The sequence below is a fragment of the Phalacrocorax carbo genome, chromosome 18 (assembly GCF_963921805.1).
Source record: "Phalacrocorax carbo chromosome 18, bPhaCar2.1, whole genome shotgun sequence".
Taxonomy (NCBI): Eukaryota; Metazoa; Chordata; class Aves; order Suliformes; family Phalacrocoracidae; genus Phalacrocorax; species Phalacrocorax carbo.
Genome location: NC_087530.1, coordinates 2388369 through 2408851, shown reverse-complemented (window position 1 = coordinate 2408851; position 20483 = coordinate 2388369). Strand labels below are relative to the sequence as shown.

At 58.4% G+C, this 20483-nt stretch overlaps 1 protein-coding gene across 1 annotated transcript in view; it reads left to right on the top strand.

The window, feature by feature from the left end:
- Positions 1-15966, top strand: part of LOC135316196 (carboxyl-terminal PDZ ligand of neuronal nitric oxide synthase protein-like) — a 39731-nt gene extending 23765 nt beyond the window's left edge. Inside the window, exons 3-11 of the mRNA XM_064468612.1 lie at positions 4649-4741; positions 5435-5493; positions 6947-7055; positions 7497-7638; positions 8026-8186; positions 9827-9994; positions 11963-12128; positions 12516-12873; positions 13334-15966. Coding sequence (XP_064324682.1) covers positions 4649-4741; positions 5435-5493; positions 6947-7055; positions 7497-7638; positions 8026-8186; positions 9827-9994; positions 11963-12128; positions 12516-12873; positions 13334-13823 — 1746 coding nt within the window. The 3' untranslated portion in view covers positions 13824-15966. The remainder of the gene's footprint in view (positions 1-4648; positions 4742-5434; positions 5494-6946; positions 7056-7496; positions 7639-8025; positions 8187-9826; positions 9995-11962; positions 12129-12515; positions 12874-13333) is intronic.
- Positions 15967-20483: the final 4517 nt, after the last annotated feature.

The following is a 20483-nucleotide window of genomic DNA, read 5'->3' as shown; positions in this document are numbered from 1 at the left end:
GCCAGGCCAGGGCTGGGGCGCGGGGAGGCTGGGGGCAGGACAGCAGGCTGAGGTCTGGCTGCAGAGTTTACAGCTGCAGGAATAGCCGTCCATTTCCAAGCCTGTGGCATCTTTGGGCACGCAAAGTACTTACCCAGCAGCGATTTGGAGCACTGATGTGCTCCCGTTTCAAAAACCTCAAGAGCCCCTCTCTTGATTTCCCTTACTACAACTTGGGCTGCACAGCAGCAAACGAGCCATGGCAGGGAGCGTGTCCTGGCTCTGCCGGCTCTCCTGAGTCTGGCCCTTCTGCTCTTTGTTAATGAGGAAAATGCATTTTTTTGGAAACAGAGGCTGCCTCTAAGACTTGCAAACTCTCTATTTTATGACAGTTTTCATTTGCATAATGAAGGCCCTGATACCTTCAGTAATTAATCACATTAAGAATTGCTTCCTTGAATAACGCTATTCATGCAAGTTGTTCTTAGTGCTGGAAACTGCATATGATTTCCAATGTGCATTAGCCCAGCTCTTTCATCAGCAGATGGAAGCTGGTAACTGCATGTGTAATTTATATCTGCTTGGGTGGAATTATCAGATGAAATATGCATTACACGGCACCATTAACATTTCTAGTCATACAGTCTTTAGCTCCTGGGTAAGTTAATACTACATGCCAACAGTGTGTGGGACTGTATGAAAGGCAAGGACTCAAACACAGGGATTTAAAAGCAGAAATAGAAAGTATTCCAGGTCAGACACAGCAGAAATAGAATTAATGAAGCTGCTAAATTAAATGAGAAGAATTGCCCTTTTTTGACCTGCGTTTTCTTATAAAGTGTCCCATCTTGTCTCCGTAGCTAAGGCGGCTGCCAGGCTTCCTGCTGAATCGCCACTTGTAAGGGCAACGCCAGAGCCTTTAACATCTGGAAGGCTTTCCCCCATAGGCTAGCACGAGCAGCAAGAGAATAACGATTGAATCTCAGAAGGCAGCAGAGAAGATGAATGCTGCTGTGTGGGTTTGGATTTGTTGGTAACATTGACAAACTAAAAAAAAACATCACATCAATACTAAGAAAAAAAACTATCAGTGACTAGACTTTGCACTCTGATGGCAGTGCCAGGAAGCCTCGTGCTCAGATGTATGTTCATTTATGCGTGAACATTCTTAGAGGAGATAGTCTGCTCTCCTGGAGTGTCTTTTTTCATGTGCTTTTTTGTCCTTATGTAACTCACAGTTAATTAAAATACTGATTCCTGCTTGATAGGAAGCAATTAAATGACTGAAGCTTTATCCCATCTGCCTCTTGTGCGTAGAGATGGAGAGAAAGTCCAATCCAAGCTGGTGTGGCGTGGGCCGTCGCCCAGCCCTGCTCTCGGGATCGTGGTGCTCTTGCCCAGCTGGCGTTACTGCTGCGCATGCTGAGCAGCCGGTCGGGGCCAGGCCATCCCACGGCTCCTGCTGCTTCAGGGTTTTCACCCATTAGAAAGGGTTTTGGGGCCCAAGGAATTGTAACTGTTTTCAGGCCAGGCTCGTTCTGCCTACGGCTGGGATCCTGGCACCTCTGCTGTGGGGAGCGTGGCCATTGGCAGGCGCTCTGGCGAGGACGCAGCAGCAAAGCGCAAGCAGCGGTGGCCATGAGCTGCACGGAGCGAGCAGGACCAGCAAACTCATCAGCCTCCTCCGTGCTGATGATGCTGTGGCAGCGGTCTGCATCCTGAGCAGAGCCTGAGGGTGCTGCCTGCAGATTGCAAGGGTCAGAACTACTTCAGATGCTGCATGCAGAGCATGCATGCTGCTGGGGCAGGGGAGAAGCTCTGAGCTCTGCTCCTGCCCACCCCGTGTGCCCCTCCAGCCCCAGCTGCGGCTCAGCACCTGCCTGGGGAAGGGGCAAGGACAGAGCATGCCAGACAGCTCACACCAGCTATACAGCTCTGCTTGGAGCTCAAGCCCCATACCTGTCCTGGAGTCAGGCTGGGGTGGGGTGGTGCTGTGTGGTAGCTGGCTGAAGTTCCCTGGGTGTACAGAGGCTTGCCATCCCTCCTGGCAGCACCCGGAGATGCGCTGCCGCTGCTCCCGATTGTTCCTTTCTGTCCAAGAGAGGAAAAAAAAAAGCATCTCTGCAAAATCCAGTCTTGGACTTTGCTTAAAGCCTTTGAGTAAAGAGCCTTGTTTGAATGTAATTGCACCCCTGTTGCTACAAGGGGAAAATACACTGTATTGCTCTCTCTTTCTTGGAAAGCTCAGCTAGTATTTTCCCAGCCATTTGTGTATAAAGAAAGATAAATAGCTCTTTAGCGGGCAGAACAATCTATCCCGGTTTTATTGGCATTCATGCAAGCAGACAAGGAGAAACAGTTTGGCGGTGCTGAGAGTAGGGGAGGGGGAAGCTCCAGCCTGGCGGAGCTGGGAGCACTGAGCGAGGCCGGGCTGGGGGTGCCGGGGCACCGAGGGGCTGTTGGCGTGGAGGGCAGGGGAAGCCCTCTCGAGTGCCGAGGCCGGCGAGCCCGGCCGCCTGGCCTCAGGCCCACAGATGTGCGCCCCTCCTGGGGGTCCCCCCTGGCCTGCGGGCAAGCTGAAAGATGCACTCGCCACCTCACCCATCATTTCATCCCTCCCTATAAATAAAAAACTTGTATAGCAAATTTAGCTCTAGCTTCACACGCAATGGTGCTATAGATAGATTTTTAAAGAGCTTGTCTCAGAGTAGTAATTCATGGGGAGATCAAAAAGCTGTGGTTTAATCCAGGGTCTGTCTGATACCGTAAATCTTGCAGAGTGCTAAGTATTCAGTGAGCAGCATCAAAAGCCTGATAAACATGAAAGCCACCGAGTTTTCTGCCTGTAAGGCTGGAGTGGCTTACAATGGGTGCTGAGGAGCTGGAAAGATGCATATCTTCCCTGCAGTGCTTGGGTGCCATGCTGACATGGAGCCACACACAGAGCCCGTCAACCTCAGGCTCCTGGAAGAGGTGCCTGGACTCCCATAATGTCTCAGTTGCTACCTGCAGCTCTGCCGACTGTATAAAGAGATAAGATTTCTAATTAGATGTCTAATTACATGGTGTAGGTAGGCTTCAGGCTGCACTCCACTGCTTGGCATCGCCTTGTCCTCCGTGCCTACGAACCACGCAGCCTGCACTGAGTCTCCAAAGTGATGTGGCAGAGACATCCCAGGAGGCAGCGGAGGCTTGCGATGGAGTGGAGGCACCTCCCGTCCCCTCGAGTCCATCAAGGTGGCGCAGCATTCCCCGGGAACGCTCGGTGGCACGGTGCTTGCCAGCGAGGTGTCTGTCTGTCCTCGGGGGGACAGGATGCCACAGAGGGGGCTGCAGGGTCTACGTCACCCTAGCACCTTAGCAGGGAAAGCTTGCATGCTACCTTTAATTTGAGAGACTGCTGGAAGGTACGGCCAGAGCCTATGTACATCCCGCTTTCTGGTAGACCATAACTAGCAGCACGTGCAGAGAGCCCAGAGGCTGTCACTTGGCTCGGCCACGCTCGCTCCAGGGCAGCTTCTGTGGTGTGCCTGGGTCTCCGTGGCCCTCGCAGGGTCCTGAGCAATTCAGCAGCCCACGCAGCATCCACGTCTGTAGCCTTGCTGCGGCCGCTCGCACGGGCAGAGCCCGCAGGCAGCGGTGTCCCCGCGATGTCCCCTTTGCCGAGTCCCAGCTCCGTTACAGCACCGTTGACATTATTAGACTGTTAAAACAGGGGATTTTACCTCTGCTTTCCAGCTATGGTAACTGTACATCGAGTTAATCCAAAGGATTTATTTTTGAATATATACATGGTGACTGTTACTGTAGCGGCACTGATGTAATGGATGTGCTGGTTTAGATAAATTGAAGATCTGGCCCAGGAAAGCTGGATTTCAGATAGGGACTGTGAGAAATATGGGGTATCAAAATGCTGTATTTGGAAGCCAAAAATAGTGCCTAAAACAGGACCAGTGAGGATCAGTGCTGTAAATACAGGTCTCCAGAGTGGAAGGGCTCTGCTACACTTCTAGCTATCAGCAAAAGCAATATTTAAAAGCTAGCAGTTTAATTTTTAACACAAATGGAGCTGAGTTCAGGCTGCAGACACCTGCAGGTGAGGAGCTGGGTTTTTCTCCAGAGATACCGAGCCCACTGAGGTTAATGTGATTATGTAAATTACTGAGGTATAATTGCGTTATTGCCACCCATCTGGCCCTCCCTGCAATTCGTAAGTGATTTTATATTCCCCATACACTGCAGCACTGACATACAAGGGCACTGGAGATGCCATAAATCACTGCTTGGTATTTGCTGCAAGTGCCATCTCCATGTTCAGCCTCTGGTGCAGAGTCCCACCGGACAGGGCATGGCCAATGCATCAGGAAAGTCCTTCCCAGATCCAAATTAACTGTCTCTTGATCTAGTCCAGAGGATCAAGCTCTGCTTGGCCCCTCCCAAGCGATGCTCCTGACAAAGCCAGGATTCGGCCCAGCATCCCAGCTACGGCAGCAGGTCCTTCCCAATGTGGATTTTCTTAGCAGGGTAAAACAAATTCCCACCTCCCGCAGCAGTCGGGATTAAACACAAAACTGACATTTTCATGTAAAACACTGACTAATACTGCACACTGTCCCCGGTAGCCCCCCAGTCCTACCTCTCTTCTAACCTGTTTTTTTTTTCCCATCAGTATGAATTCAAAGCCAAGAACATTAAGAAGAAGAAAGTGAGCATCATTGTGTCCGTGGATGGGGTGAAGGTGATTCTGCGCAAGAAGCAGAAGGTGAGACTTCTCCAGCCCCACCAGGGCACTCGGGGCCAGAGCAGCTGGGCTGGTGGCCTTGACCATGTCCCAGTATTACTGCTGCTCAGAATAGTCAAACTTCTAACCAAAACCAGCCTTTTCTTAAAAATCACCCAATTTTTTCACAAGAAAAACACTGCGTTTTTCATCAAACTAGTAATAAAACCTTGCTGAAAAAAGAGTGGGAAAATTACACTGTGGGAAGAGGATTTTTTTCCTATCAAAAAATGTCAAGCTTTCAGGAAATATAGTTTCTTGTCAATACCAGGAGGCTTCTTCTGTGCTGCCTGGTCTGAGCACCCCTTAGCTCGTTGCCCAGGCTGTGCTCCCCTCCAAGCCGAGCCTGCAGCCGGGCCCAGACTTCCTAAGCCATAGCTCAGAGCCTTCTTCCACAAAATGTATTACTCTTCTGCATATTTGATGCTATAATTAATCTTGGGGACCACTTTCAGCCCTGAAGGCTGTGATCAGATGACCAGATATGATAAATGATCAAAGAAATCTATTTTTATCCAAGATACTAATGAAACAGCCATTGTTCATACAGTCAAACTGCAGCCTGGATTTGGCTTGGTCCAAACGCACCCTTTTCCAGGGTTCCTGCCCATCAGCCTGGTGGAGTTTCATTTTGACTTGGCTCCCTGTAATTTTGTTTCTGCCTTCTGCTTACAGAGAAAGGAGTGGACCTGGGACGAGAGTAAGATGGTGGTGATGCACGATCCTGTGTACAGGTACGCGGCAGGGGATTTGCACCAGCTAGGTCCGATCAGCCCTGAGCGATGCGTGTCCGTCCTCCCGCTTGCTGAGTTACCTCCACCAGGGCTGGCTTTCCAAAGGACCGTGAAAAATTAACGAGGCTGCAAAATTACTACTAATGGGGAACCCTTTTCATACATTTTTGAGAGTGAGCTGGATTGATCTAGCTTTGAAGCTGGCTCTGCTTTGAACAGGGGTCAGACTAGATGACCTGAATTACTCTCTGATTCTGACTCTGAAGACAGGCTTCTCGCTGGTTTCCTTCAGAGCATGGCTCACCGTGTGCTGCTGAAGAAGGGCCTTACTCTGAGGTGTACGTGCTTACAGGGAATTAACCCATACAGGACGAAAGATAGCACTGACTTTCCATAGCACCTGCCATGGGATCTCTAAGTATTTTGGAGACCACAAGTCCCTCCCAGAGGTTTATGCTGCATGTAAACCTGGTGCCTCAGGAGCTATCAGGGATGGCTTCCTTGAAGGCAACCCCAGCAATGGTGCATAGCCTGTGGACACAGTTAAGAGCACAGGTTGCACCAGGATGTTAGATCTGCCAAGTGAATAATTGTACCACGAGTGCAAAGCCCAAGCCCCAGGGGCTGGGATCACCAACAGTGGCTTTCTGGGTCAGAGCCCTTGGTGAGGAGATACGGAGCGGAGGATGTGCCGACGCATTGTCCGAGCCTACCTCTCCCTTCTGGCGTTTTTTTACAGATTATTACAAGATGTGGTACATGGGCAATAATTGCTCCAATTGCAAGCTCAACACAAAAAATTCCAATGACAGAAAAGAGTAAAAGAAAAAACATCTCACGAATCCCTTTGGTTTCTTCTCTATTCAGAGCTGAACTCACTTGTCACATTTTTACCTGGTTAAATCAAATGTATAAAAAGATCTTTTAAAATGGTTTTGCAGCACAGGGAGGAGAAAAAGTCAGCCTGAACAGGGAAGAAAGAAATCCTCCGAGTATGCTCAGCATCCCTGGGAGAGGCATCCAGGGGATGCTGGCTTTTGTGCTGTGCCACCACCCGGGCTGGGTCCCCGGGCTGGCTGCACCGAGACAGACAGGACATTCTCTGTACAGGCATTTGTGCCACGCTCCAGCGCAGGCAGGGATTAATTGCTGGGGCTAAAAATAGCCACACACTTTCCAATACTATAGGTTTTTTAGCTTTCCCACAGCATCTTTAAAATGGTTTTGCCTACTTCAGAAACCAGAAGGTTTTCCATCACGCCAGAAACGCTCTCAAAATCTGTCGCCTCCTGCCTTGAAAATAGCAGAAGGAGCCATGCACTGGCACCACCTTGTTCCTCCGGCGCTGGGTGCTATGAGCCAGCCGTCCTAGGGACACACGGGAGCCTCTAAGGTTGTCGGGGGGCTGAGACACTCCACGGTGTTTAATTCCCTTTGTCTCTCTCCCACCTAGAATCTTCTACGTGTCTCATGACTCGCAAGACCTGAAAATATTTAGTTACATCGCAAGGGACGGTGCTAACAACTCCTTCAGGTGTAACGTCTTCAAATCAAAGAAGAAGGTAGGATACTGCCAGGGCTACAGCCGGGTCCTCCCCGGGTGAGAGGTCCCTGAGGGACCCCGCACCTTCCCATACAGGAGCCAAAGTGACCGCTGGGTCAGAGGGTGCAGATCCCTGGGGAGAGGCTGAGGCAGCACCAGTGCTGGATGTCACCAAAAAGACATACCTGGTGCTTATGTCCTCCTGCCCAGCCCGGGCAGCAGCACAGCCCACCTGCCTCAGCCCACCCAGAGGTAAGAAGCACCCATCTCCAAGAGCAGGACACCGGGAGGGATGCCCTGTATCTGGTCCAGCGGTGGGCAGCAGTGGAGCCCCCCGCCATGGGAAGAGATGGCAGTGTGGGGCAGCCCTGGGGCAGGAGGAAGGCTCCCAGTTTTCCCATCGGCAGCGGGGTGGCAGCGTGGCCGCTGCAGGGCTGAGCGGCACGGGTTTGCTCCGCAGAGCCAGGCGATGCGGGTGGTGCGCACGGTGGGGCAGGCCTTCGAAGTGTGCCACAAGCTGAGCCTGCAGCACGCCCTGCAGAATGCCGACGGGCAGGCGGACGGCGCCAGCGACAAGTCAGCCGAGGAGCAGCCGCTGGAAGGTGACGCGCGGCTCCCCGCGGGGCACGGGCAGGTCCCTCCCTCGGCAGTGGCAGCAGGGATGATGTGGGTGGGGAACTGCAAGGTGGCATGTCCTTCATGGGCCACCTCTGGTGATGGCAAAAGCTTTGTGCCCCTTCGGATGTGGGGCATGGGGAATCCATCCTGTCTGCCCACTCCTCCTGGGCACCAGGAAGGCAGAGGCTGAGGGTCTGCAGGCACCAGCCCCTCGGCTGGCCCACTCCTCCACAGCATGCCAAGACTTGGAGCAAGTCCTGGCCGTGTCCCTGAGCCGCCCTCCTGGCTGCCAGCCCTGCTTAGGGCCCAGCTCCTTGCTGCGATCCTGTGGCGGGGGGGGGCTTGGGTTTATTTATCCATCTCGTTTGAAGTTCACCAGATAAAGGGCTCCAAGATCACGGATTCAGACGAGGTTGGCATCGACTCTGATGGCATCTGTGTGTCCGAGAGGGGACCTGGAGAGCTGCCTGCTGCCAGGGGGGACCTTGGCATGCTGAAACCTGGGCAAGCCTCCAAGGATAAGAACTGCCAGGTAATGGGGGGTGGGCTGGGGACGGTCCACACGCTCTGCCACTGCTGGGGTCCCTCTGCTTGGGGACACTATCACAGCTTGATGAAGAGGGTCTTTCACAGACACCCCACTACAGTCACCCCCCTGGCTCCCTTCTCTCACAGCCCCCATGGCAGGACAGGGTGTTAAGCTCCTAGTTTTCCCACAGTTAAGCTGTTTCCCAGCACTGGGGCAGAGGGAGAGACAATAGCTGGGAGTGGGGCCATGGCGCATGGCTGAGCGGGCTTCAAACACAACCCGGGAGAGCCCACCGGTGCAGGCAGGGCAGAGCACAGAGGGGCCCTGCTGGAGCCATCACCCAGTGCTAGAAAGGAGGAGTGAGGCAGGACCCCTCCCCTCCTACAGCAGCATCCACAGAACAGGCTGAAACTCACTCGAGGCATCTCTGGCAAGGCAACAGTTTCCCCACCACGCAGGGTGGATTTCTGTGACCCCAGTGCCTCTCTGCGACAGTCACTCATCCAACTGTGCCGGCAGTGACCCTCAGGTTCCCTTGCCCACCCCAGGCCCAGGGAGCAGCATCCCGAGGGGGCTCAGCCCCAGCAGCACAGGCACCCAGGGAGCGTTTGGCACGAGCACTGGTTTCGCTGTAATGAATAGCTGCTCTGCAGAGCTTCTCCGTGAGCGCTTCCCGGTGGCCTGAATGGCATCGCTTCATCTCACACAATTGTATCGCTTGCAGGGCCTGGCTGAAAACAGCTGCAGTGAAACGCACTCAATGGGATTCATTTCCGTGGCTGGAAAGGCAGGGCTTTCCTGCGCTTTCCTTCTGGGTGCTGGAGCTGCCCAAACAGGGGAGGGCAGGGAGCAGGAAAGGCAGTGGCCATGGGCAGGGCACGCTGCGAGGGCGACCACCCTAAAACACCCGCCGCTGCCAGGGTGGGAGGCTGCCTGCCGGGGGATGCACTGCCTGGCTCTGGGCTGCGTGCCAAGACCCCCGGTGCTACAGAGGGCAGGGGAACTACACAGGGGGCCACTGCATGGTCCCCAGGACACAAGAGGTGGCTCAGCCCAGGGTGGGTGAGCTTGCTGCCAGCAGCCCTAGGGCTTTGAGCACCATGCCTGAGTGTGGGGGCTTGCGGCTGGGTCAGGGGCTGCTCTGAAATCATTGTTTGCACTGCCCTTCTCATGCTGGATATCTCCAAGGGCTGGGACTGCTGTCCTTCAGTAGCCATGCCACCCGCCTGCAGTCTTTTAATATGCTGGTGGCCCTGTCGCTGGACCTGCTGCCACTGGCACATGCTTCAGACAGCAAGAAACCACCCAGCCTGGGCAGCCCTGTCATGGGGAAGGTGGTGGGGTATCCGGGTCGCTCCCCAATGTCTCTTGGCCAGGGATCTGCCCTCCCTGTTTGGAGCTACCGCCAGATGTAGGTGGTGCAGCCCTGCCAGCTCTCTGGGAGCGGGAGTCGCTCCGAAACATGCTGTCCTGGGGATCGTGTAGTCATGCAGTACTTGACACCGAGCACCCCTCAACAGTCCCTCGGTGCCAGGGTTGCGGGGCCACTCTGCCATGCTGGGGTCAGTGCTGTGGGGAAGCATGATCTAAATCCTGGCCTGAGCTGGTCGGTCAGCTCACCCTACCCATTTCTTTGTGCCCAGGATGCCGAGAACTGCTCCCTCCACCCGGCCGGCTCCCAGCAGCTGCTTAGCCCAAGCAGCCCCTGCTCCTCGGCCTCCATCACCCCGCTGGCCTCCCAGCACTGCCTCCAGCTGCTCCAGCAGCAGCTCCTCCAGCAGCAGCAGCAGACGCAGGTGGCCGTGGCCCAGGTACGCGTCCTGCCCTCCCCTCGGGTGGCACCAGCCCTTCTCTCCCTGCTCCAGCCTCCCGCCAGGCTGGGCTGGCAGCAGGGGCCAGCACCCTGTGCTGGGGTGCGAGCGGTACGGGTGGCTCGCAGCATTGCTCGCAGCACGGCTCGCAGCATGGCTTGCAGCATCGCTCAGCTCCCCTGGACGTGGGGCTGGCCGCACGCATAAGCACAGGCCGCTCTGGCAGGGTCACGGGGGCCCCCACAGAGCCACCAGCTCCCGGTTCATCCCATTTTTGGAAGCCCCACCACCGCCGTTCCTCTTCCCCCAAACCAGCATCAGACCAGGGAGCCCGGTGCCCCCCCCCCCCCCGCTTGGGCACCCCGCGCAACTCGTTTCGTGGTGCCGGGGAGGGGGGAGGCGCAGCGGACCCCCCTGTATCCCGCCGCCCGCAGCCCCACCGGGCTGGCGCCGCTCGGTGCGGGGGGAGCCGCGGCGGGGCCGGCAGGGGGCGCTCGAGGCCCGCTGTTCCCGGGGGATCCCGGGGATGCTCGTCCCGCCCCGCCCCGCATTGCCGTGTCCTGCACCGCCCGCCCCGCATCACCTCGTCCCGCCCCGCATTGCCGGGTCCTGCACCGCCCGCCCCGCATCACCTCGTCCCGCCCCGCATTGCCGTGTCCTGCACCGCCCCGCCCCGCATCACCTCGTCCCGCCCCGCATTGCCGGGTCCTGCACCGCCCGCCCCGCATCACCTCGTCCCGCCCCGCATTGCCGTGTCCTGCACCGCCCCGCCCCGCATCACCTCGTCCCGCCCCGCATTGCCGGGTCCTGCACCGCCCGCCCCGCATCACCTCGTCCCGCCCCGCATTGCCGTGTCCTGCACCTCCCGCCCCGCATCACCTCGTCCCACCCCGCATCACCTCGTCCCGCCCCGCATTGCCGTGTCCTGCACCGCCCCGCCCCGCATCACCTCGTCCCGCCCCGCATTGCCGTGTCCTGCACCGCCCCGCCCCGCATCACCTCGTCCCGCCCCGCATTGCCGGGTCCTGCACCGCCCGCCCCGCATCACCTCGTCCCGCCCCGCATTGCCGGGTCCTGCACCGCCCGCCCCGCATCACCTCGTCCCGCCCCGCATTGCCGGGTCCTGCACCGCCCCGCCCCGCATCACCTCGTCCCGCCCCGCATTGCCGTGTCCTGCACCGCCCGCCCCGCATCACCTCGTCCCGCCCCGCATTGCCGGGTCCTGCACCGCCCGCCCCGCATCACCTCGTCCCGCCCCGCATTGCCGGGTCCTGCACCGCCCGCCCCGCATCACCTCGTCCCGCCCCGCATTGCCGGGTCCTGCACCGCCCGCCCCGCATCACCTCGTCCCGCCCCGCATTGCCGGGTCCTGCACCGCCCCGCCCCGCATTGCCGGGTCCTGCACCGCCCCGCCCCGCATCACCTCGTCCCGCCCCGCATTGCCGTGTCCTGCACCGCCCCGCCCCGCATCACCTCGTCCCGCCCCGCATTGCCGTGTCCTGCACCGCCCCGCATCACCTCGTCCTGTCGCACATTGCCATGTCCTGCATCACCTTGTCCCGTCCCGCATCACCCCGTCCCATCCTGCATTGCCGTGTCCTGCACCACCCCGCCCCGCATCACCTAGTCCCGTCCCGCATTGCCGTGTCCTGCACCTCCCGTCCCGCATCACCTCGTCCCGTCCCGCATTGCCGTGTCCTGCACCTCCCGTCCCGCATCACCTTGTCCCGTCCCGCATTGCCATGTCCTGCCCCATCCCGCATCACCTTGTCCTGTCCCACATTGCCATGTCCTGCCCCATCCCGCATCACCTTGTCCTGTCCCACATTGCCATGTCCTGCCCCATCCCGCATCACCTTGTCCTGTCCCACATTGCCATGTCCTGCCCCATCCCGCATCACCTTGTCCTACACTGCCCCATCCTGCACCGCCCCGTCCCACATTGCCCCATCCCACCCCGTCCCATAGGTGCAGCTGCTGAAGGACCAACTGGCGGCCGAAACAGCGGCGCGGATCGAAGCGCAGGCCCGCGTACGGCAGCTCCTGCTGACCAACCGTGACCTGCTGCAGCACGTCTCCCTGCTGGTGCGGCAGCTGACGGTGCTGGAAGCCCGGGAGCAACACCGGCAGCCAGGTGAGCGCAGTGGCCCTCGCCCCTGGGTGGGGGTTGTTTGGGTGCTATGGGGCTCCCAGCACCGTCCCTTCAGATCATCTCTGCACCTCTTGCGGTCATGCAGAGCAGGTGGGGTGCTCCCAGCACCAGCCTGCCAGGCTCTGAGGGGAGCTTCAGAGGATCTCTTCACCCCTTGGGGTCCTGGGAAGCAGTGGAATGCTCCCAGCACCATCCCTTCAGAGCATCTCTGCACCCTCATTGTCCCAGGGAGCAGCTGGGGTGCTCCCAGCATGAGTCCTGCAGGCTCTGGGGGGACTTTGGATCATCCCTGCACCCTTCGTGGTCCAGGGGACCACCCGAGTTGGAGGTCCCCAGCTCTTCACATGTTCCTTCTCTGTCTCGATTCAGTTGACCGCTCCTTGCAAAACCTGTCCCTGGCTCAGTCCCTCTCCCTGAACCTGAAGAACCACTACAGCTTGGATGTCCACCTGCCGTCCACCTCCACCCCCGCCAGCATCCTGGGCAGCCCCGTGGCCCCCGGCTCGCTGCCAGCCCTGGGCCCCGGGGACTCCTACCTCAACCTCGTCAGCCTGGAGAGGGGCGGCCACCGCTACAGCAGCAAGGAGGGGGACGAGTGCCTCGCTGTGCTGGAGGGGCAGGACGGGCTCAGCCGGCGCGTGGAGGGCTCCGAAGTTAGCGAGTTCGCTCTGCTCAATGGGAGCAGCCGGCAGAAGGTGGATGACACGGACAGAGGGGACGAGGACAGGTAGGATGTGCCAGCTCTGTCTCCCGCTGGCTGCAGCGGGAACACCCCAAGCAGACCCTCCTGCTCCTCCCTGTGGCCCCAGCAGGGTTCCTGCTGCACAGGCTGTATTTTAGAGGGCTCACAGCAGCAGAGCCTGCAGCAGGGGCTGGGGAGGAAGGGCTGTGTTCTGGGCACTTAGGGGCATGGACAGGCAAGGCCAGGGGCTGCGCGCTTGCTCAGGTGCAATAAACTGGGGCAAAGAACCCACCATGTCCCCTGTGGGGTTGCTGCCTGCCCTGCGCCTGTCCCCCTGCCATGAAATGGTCATTGCCACATCACCCCAGCTCCAACGTTTGTAGGTGATGCGTTGCACTGATGGGACCCAGCAAAGGTCTTTTGGAGAGCCTGGATCAGCCAGCCTAAGCCCCGCATGCAGGTAAGTACTTGCCCATCACCTCATCTCTCTGCTTTTGCTTCCCAGGCGGCAGCAGCCCATTCCCAAGCTCAACCCACCACCACCCATCCTACGCAAAAGGTCAAGCAAGACCTCCCCAAGCCTGGAAGTGGAGGTGAAACCCGAGAGCGCTGCCCACATGAGCTTGCCCAGCTCCAGCATCTCCAGCCTCACCAGCATCGCTGCCAGCTCGCTCACCCTCATGGACCCCGAGGCAAGGACTCCTGCACGGAGCACTGCCTCTGGCACAGAGCCCGTCCCTGCTGGGACCTGCCAGCGCGCTCTGGGCAAGGACAGGACTGGAGAGAGCGGGCAGATGTCCCCCCTGGCCAGCATCCGTGACCCTGCAGCCAGCGAGGCCCTAGCCAAGGACCTGGCCACCCTGGCCAGCCCCACGGACAGCATGCTGCCCTTCTCCCCTGCGGATGACACCTGCTTGCACATCAGCTTCTCAGAAGATGAGCTGCTTGAACCAGAGCTGGACACTGCCATGGGGCCCAGCAGGGTCCTCTCTTAGTGGGACAGCAGTAGGTGGCAGCTGGCTGGAGGCAGTCCCAGCAGCTCCGTCCACACCACTCCACCAGCCCGCACTGGGGTTGTGGGCCCCCATGCTCAGGCTGGGAGGCAGGTCCCTTTCCTATCCCTGTCCCACACAGCTGCTCCCCCAGCCATGCATGGGGCTGCCACACAGGATGCAGCCTGGCCAGCCCCTGCCCTCAGTCTGCACCAGCTCACACTGCCTTCCTGCTGCCCCGTCCTCCCGTCTGCTGCCTGTCCTGCCCCTGCTCACACAGCCAGGGGTGCCGCACAGGGTCCCTGCCTCCGGCAGCTCTCTTTGCTGCCGCCTGGCAGAGGCACATTTCACGTTCATCACTACATCCCTTCTGCTGGCCGGGTGGCTGCAGGCAGCCCCGCACCAGCCCCAGCCTTCCTGCAGCAGATGGGTGCCTTTCCTAGCCCTTGGTAGGGTATGTGCCATCGCCATCACCCGCCGGGCAGCTCGGGAGGGCGAGGAGCTGGCAGATGGCACTGCTGAAGTCCAGGACATACTGGATGGGGATGGCACTGGTTTGACTTGCTCTGGGGAGGTTCCCACCCAGGCAGCATTCCCCACGGGATGCTCTGTGGCAGAGAGGTCCCCAGGAGCTGAGCAATGGGAGCCCCCAGGCTGGGGCACAGCATGGCACAGGGCTGTGAACACCCATACAGGAGGCTGCTGTCACCAACACAGCCCACCAGTTGCTACCCGTGGTAGCGGCAGGAGCGGGGCCATGTGGCACAGCCACGGTGCCGCTCCCCTGGCCGCCTCCCCAAGGTGGTGCCAGCCTGCCATGGGCCAGGTCTCTCCAGCACAGCCTGTGTCCACCAGTGCCACGCTGCGCCCAGCTCTGCTTTTGGGACGGCAGCCCCACCACCATGTCCCCACATGGCAAAACCTCCACTGCCTCCCCCCACAGGTGCCTTTTCCCACACCCTGGCACCCACTGCCCAACCAGGCTGGGGCCACCCCCCCCAACAGAGGCCACTAATTGGGTGCTGGGCTGGCCCTGGGAGCCTGCTGCTGCAGTGGGTGACCCCCTTAGGGAGGGCACCCCCAGTGTCTTGGGGTCAGGGTGGGAGAGCCCATCTGTGCCTCTGAGCAGCTGCTGGCTGCAGGCAGGAGGCTGCTCCATTGTGCTGATTTTAGCGGGTAATGGTGTGGTTTGGGTTCGGTCTCGGGGAGCGTGAATGTCCTGGGATGAGTTAAGGTTTAAGAAAGAAGCCCAGCCCTGGGTGAAAGGCCAAGGCAAGGCCCTGGTGGTGCTGCACATGCCTCTTCAGCCAGGGCAGGTCTGGGGAAGGACCTGAGGAGATGCTCATCTCCCTCAGCTGTTTGGAAGAGGGCATTGGGAAAGTGTTGGAGGGTTGGGATGGGGAAGTGTTGAGCAGAAATGGAGACTTGGAGCAGCCACGCTGCCTATTCCTGGCACAGCACTGCTCCCATGGGGCAGAATGGGGGGTGACAGGACATGCACCCCAGAGCCACCTGCGGCAGTGCCAGAGCTGGCCAGGAGGAGCCAGGGGAGGGCTGGCAGCATCACCACCGGTGACTGGGCCAGGCGGCTTGTAAAGCTGTGGCTGGGCTGTCCCATAGTGTGGTAGAGACAGACCAGCCCATCTGTAGGAATAAAGTACGCTGCAGTTTGGTAACTGACTTTTAAAGAGAAAAAAAAAAAAAAATAAAGGTGTCCAATTTGCCAAGTGTTGTGGTCTCTGCCCCACTGGCGCCCACACACAGGGAGCCCCAAGCTGCTGCCCCCGGGTGCGGATTGGGGACCCTCCCAGGTATTCCCAAAGGAGCGAGATCCCTGCTGGGAACCAAGGCTGCCCTGAGCTACCAGCCTGCCGGTTGCCCGGCCACAGCCCCATCTGCTCCCCCGTGGAGTGACGGTGGCAGCAGGCCACCCTGCCACACAGGGGACAGGTTCCTCAAGCAGGGATGGAGCCCATGTCCAAAGCAACGCCTGCATCATGCTGTGTGGCACCAAATGCTGCCTCCCACCACAGCCCCCAGGCAGGACCGTGCTTCCCACACACCCCCTTTGCCCTTTCCTGCCCTCATTTCTCATCCGGAAATAATTTGGTCCCCAAACCGAGCCCAGCCTCGCATGCAGGGTGGGAGCACTGCAGGTGGAGGTAGATCCCAGGCAGGCAGCAAAGCCTGATGCTGCGGGATGGGGTGGGATGGGACCAGCCGCATGCCGGGGCCCCACAGGGGCTGCACACAGCCAAGAGATGCAAGAGCCCCCTGCCCTCCACAGCACCGCAGCCCCTCCAAGGAGGGGGAGGAACCCATGGGTGATTCAACAAGGCCCTGCAAGACCATCTCCCCGCACAGCCTCTGGAGGGAGGGTGGCCCCCGCTGGAGGGACCCAGCCCAGCCCTGGGGGTTGGATGGACCCAGCACCTGGGACCTCTGCGGGGGTCTCAGGGCCACTCTATATCCCTCCACAGAGCGGATGCATCCTCCAGCATGACGGAGCTGGGAGCCCTTTCCCCAGGCCCACCGCAGACATCTGCCTGGGGGGGCCGCCCGTGTAGGGAGGGGGCACTTCCAGCCCAGCGTCTTATTATGCTTCCTTCATGGGAAGAAACTTTTTCCTTTGCTGTCTGGTAAGCTGCTAGCAATCATCAGGCAGGCAGGTGGTAAAGATTCATATCCATCAAACAATGCCATTTAGTTTGTAACCTGTGACTAAATCTGGTGTTAGCTTTAATTTCAGAGTCTGCTTTAGGGCTCGCTTGTTAATCTCTATGCAAAGCAGATGAAATGAATATGCAGCATTTTGGATGTAATTGTACGGCTTCAATTCAGCACTATAATTTTCCAAACAGGATCTTGCAATCAAGCTTCTATTCATTAGTGTATAAACAATTTAGTTTCTCAGCTCTCCAGTATGCCAATCATCTCAATGGAGTGAGCATCTCCAACAAAAAGAGGAGGAAAGTTTCCTTTGTGTAACAGAGGTAAAAGTTGCTCCGTACTTCAGACAATTCCCGCATGGCAGATGCGGGCCGTTCCCACAGAGACGGCCGGTTCCCGGTGCCCCACGACACTGGCCAGCTGCAAAGAACATCCCTGGGGGACCGATGCCCCGGTGTCCTCCCAGGCCACGGAGCCCCAGGCCCTCCAGCAGTTCTGCATGTGAGACCCCCGCAGACGAGCCCGGACCCCGCAGGATCAGGCTGCCTTGGAAAGGTGCAACCATGCAGCACCTTGGTACCCGCCTGCGATGCTCGAGGCTCCCTGGGGAGAGCAGCCCATGGCTCTGGGGAGGGGACAGGCCCACCAGCCAGAGCCCCATGCACGTCCCCATCTCCCCCACACGGGCTCAGCTTTCCCAACCACCCCCACAGGACAGGGCACCTGGGAATACCCCGCTCCCAGAGGCAACGGCGGCTCCCCCATGAGGGACCGGGCCAGGCTGGCACAGCGGCGGGGGGCAGGTGTCAGTCTCAGGGGCTCAATCCCCTCATGGGCCAGGTGCTTTCCTCGGTGGGGACCCCAGGGTGCCGCAAACACGCGAGCGTACGCAGCACCCAGCTGCATCCCCATCCCTCCATGCCCATCGCCGCTCCTCCGAGGCAAGGAGGGACCAGCCGGGAGCCTCGACAAAGGGAAGCGCTGTCGGTGGAGCCGCTCAGCGCGGTCTCCGTTTCCAAATGAATATCGACAGCGCTAATTACAGGCCGCCATGCAGACAGCTTATTAGCTTGTCACAAAAAGATGGTATTGAACTCAAAGCCCGCGGTATTCACAGAGCACAGCAAGACGCTCCCCAGACAGCACAGCGAACCAGGCAGGCGAACAACCTCCAGCAAAACTAATTACTTCCTGATTGTCTACGGCCACCCACTGGGTATAATAGTATAGACTAAATTTGGCATATACATAACTAAGCACTCGGCACCAATTTGGCGTACAATAATCATCCTCTGTGTTGCATAATTAAAATCTGATCACTTGGAATAATTATTTCATATTCCCGGTATCGGGTGAGGATTGCATAATGCGGCATGGCAGGAGCGCAGACCCAGGAGCAAAACCAGCCGCTTTCACACCCGTGAGCCCCCTGGGAAGGATGTTACAGCTCTGGGCACAGCGAGAGACCTGCTTAGCACCAGCTGCCTCTGACGGGTGCCAAGAACCCCGCGGGCAAGGTGCTGCAATGCCCCGAGGCTGTTGGTCAGCACCGGCTGCAGAGGAGCTGGAGTCACCTTAACTCTGCCCCTCCGCAGCAATGAGCCAGTGCTGAGCACGGCCCCCGCGAGCCCTCCCTGGCGGGGAAGAAGGACGATACCCACTCAGGACAGGCTGTCCCCATGTCCCAGAGCAAACACTCTCTGTATTGACCTTTCCAGGCAGGCTGCTACCCCCCCAGCCGGGATGCTCACCGCCCGGCCCATTGTGCTTGTGCGTCTGCTAAAGGCGTTTGGAAAGACACGGCAATAAAAAAATAAAAATCAAGTGGAACGTGTGTGTCCAATCCATTAACTTCCTTTGGCAGCTCCCCGGGGACCCTGCGAGGAGGAGAAAGAATACGTGGATATTGCACGCGCCCTGGCACCTTGTCCCCGGGCCAGCCCTGCTGCTGGCCGCTGCCACAGGCTCATAAATCACGGTGGGCGACAGCGTTTCACAGCTCGCTTCCCAGCCAGGATATGGCCATTCCTGCTGATTACACAGCCAGCGTGCGGGGGAAGCTGCATCTCCCACTTCCAGGAAGGGAGGCTCCGCAAGGAAAATGCATTGATAAAAAGAAGAACGAAATCAGCTTTGTTCACGTTGCGAATCTCCCATTGTTCCTGCTGCGGCCGTCAGCCCTCGCTGGAGAAAGTATTTCCTCAGTGATAAATCTCCTGGGGTCCTCATAGCCCTCGCCTTGGCACCAGACCCTCCTTGCGTTGTTTTGAAAGAAAAAGCAGCTTTTGCCACAGGCCCCCGATGGGGTGTGTGCTGGGCAACTCACGGAGTGATTTTGGGGGTGAGGGACCTTCCCGGGGCAGGGGAGGGGATGCCCATCCTGGGGGTCTCCAGCCCATTTCCACAGCCAGAGCCTCACCAGGGGACCTCCACTGCTGTTCCCAAAAGCTTTGCTCCGCTCCCATCCCGCATAGCCTGTGTCCTCCCTGCCGACCCAGGGAGAGCAAGTCTGACCGGGGCCCCGCTAATCCCATCGCCGAAACACGGAGCTTGCGGAGGCCAAGCACTTGGAATACAGGAGTTGGGCTGACAGTTGTACAAGAAAAATAGATCAATTTTCCAAGAAAATAGAGGCAAGCTGATCTGATTTTCATCAGCATCTTCAGCTGCCTTTCGGGAAGCCCCAGCCCGCTCCTCATTCCTGCGCTCCGCTTTACAAACCACTTAATTCCTTGTTGCTTTGGAAACCCTCACAAAGACCCTCTGCATCCCCCAAAATAACAAGCAACAGATGCTGCTTTGACCTCAGCAACTTCCTGGAAATATACATTTGTCAAAATAAAAATAAAAAGATTAATGTGAGGAAGGCTTTTAAATTATAAGGAAATAGCAGACAGAGAGCCCGGCCGCGCATGCCTGCCATCAGTAACAGCCAAGCCCTCGGACAGCAGAGAAACCGGGGCTGGGGAGGCCGCGGGACCAGGGGTCCCCACACCCCTGTGGGTCCCAGCACCCCTGCTGCCCTCGGGAGGGGCTGCAGCCAGCGCAGGAACAGCCGTGGGCTGAGCTGGCACTGCAGGGTCCCTGCCCGCCGGGGGCTCCTGCCCAGCCCCACCTGGAGGGGCTCTGGTTTGGGAGCAGCAAGCCACAATCTTGCTTCAAGTCAGGTTTGCAAAATAGTTTAAGAATAAATACAAAAATAAACACTTTCAGCATGAAACCTATCCCTGAGCAGCCCTCGCCACCAGAAGGGCCACGGTCTGGCAACACCATTCGCTGTGCGAGTTACCCCAGGTACAGGCTCAGTTCTCATCCCTCCCACGTTTCTCAGCTGATAGGAGTAATTGGTCTGTTCTACAGAGTTTTAAAACCCCTTTGCTCATCCTGCAGCGGGAAGGAGGTACGCAAACAGCAGGGAACCAGGAACTTTTTGGTTTTGGGTGCTTGAATGCCAGTGGATTTCACCCTCACCCTCTGGCTACAGGCACCTGGCACATCCCAGGGGATGGGGCTCGTGTGTGGGCACAGGCAGTCGCCCTCCAACGGCGCACATGATGCCCTCCAACAGACGATGGGTCCTGCCAGGGCTTACGACAGCCACCTGGTGAGTGACACAGCCCAACCTGAAGCACAACCCACCCCCCTGCAACCCCGAAGCCACAGCACTCACCAGAGGCAGGCAGGGCAGCTCCACAGCTCCAGGCAAGGGAAGCCCCTTTTCCCTCCCAGCTTTATAGGATCAGCCAGAAACGAGCTGCTGGGAAGGGCTTCTCCATGGCCTGGTGGGAGGTGGTGGGTCCTGGGGGTTTGGTGCACCTGGGTCATGGGCACATTGGGCATTTCCCATCCACCTCCTGGTTGCACCCAGCTTTCTGCTGCTGCATGACAAGGCCTGACTGTGGGACCTGAGGGGCATCCCTCCCATGAGGGTGTTTTCTCCCTGGGGACCCCATGACCAGGCTGGGGGTGCCCCCATCTTGGCGAGAGGCTGCA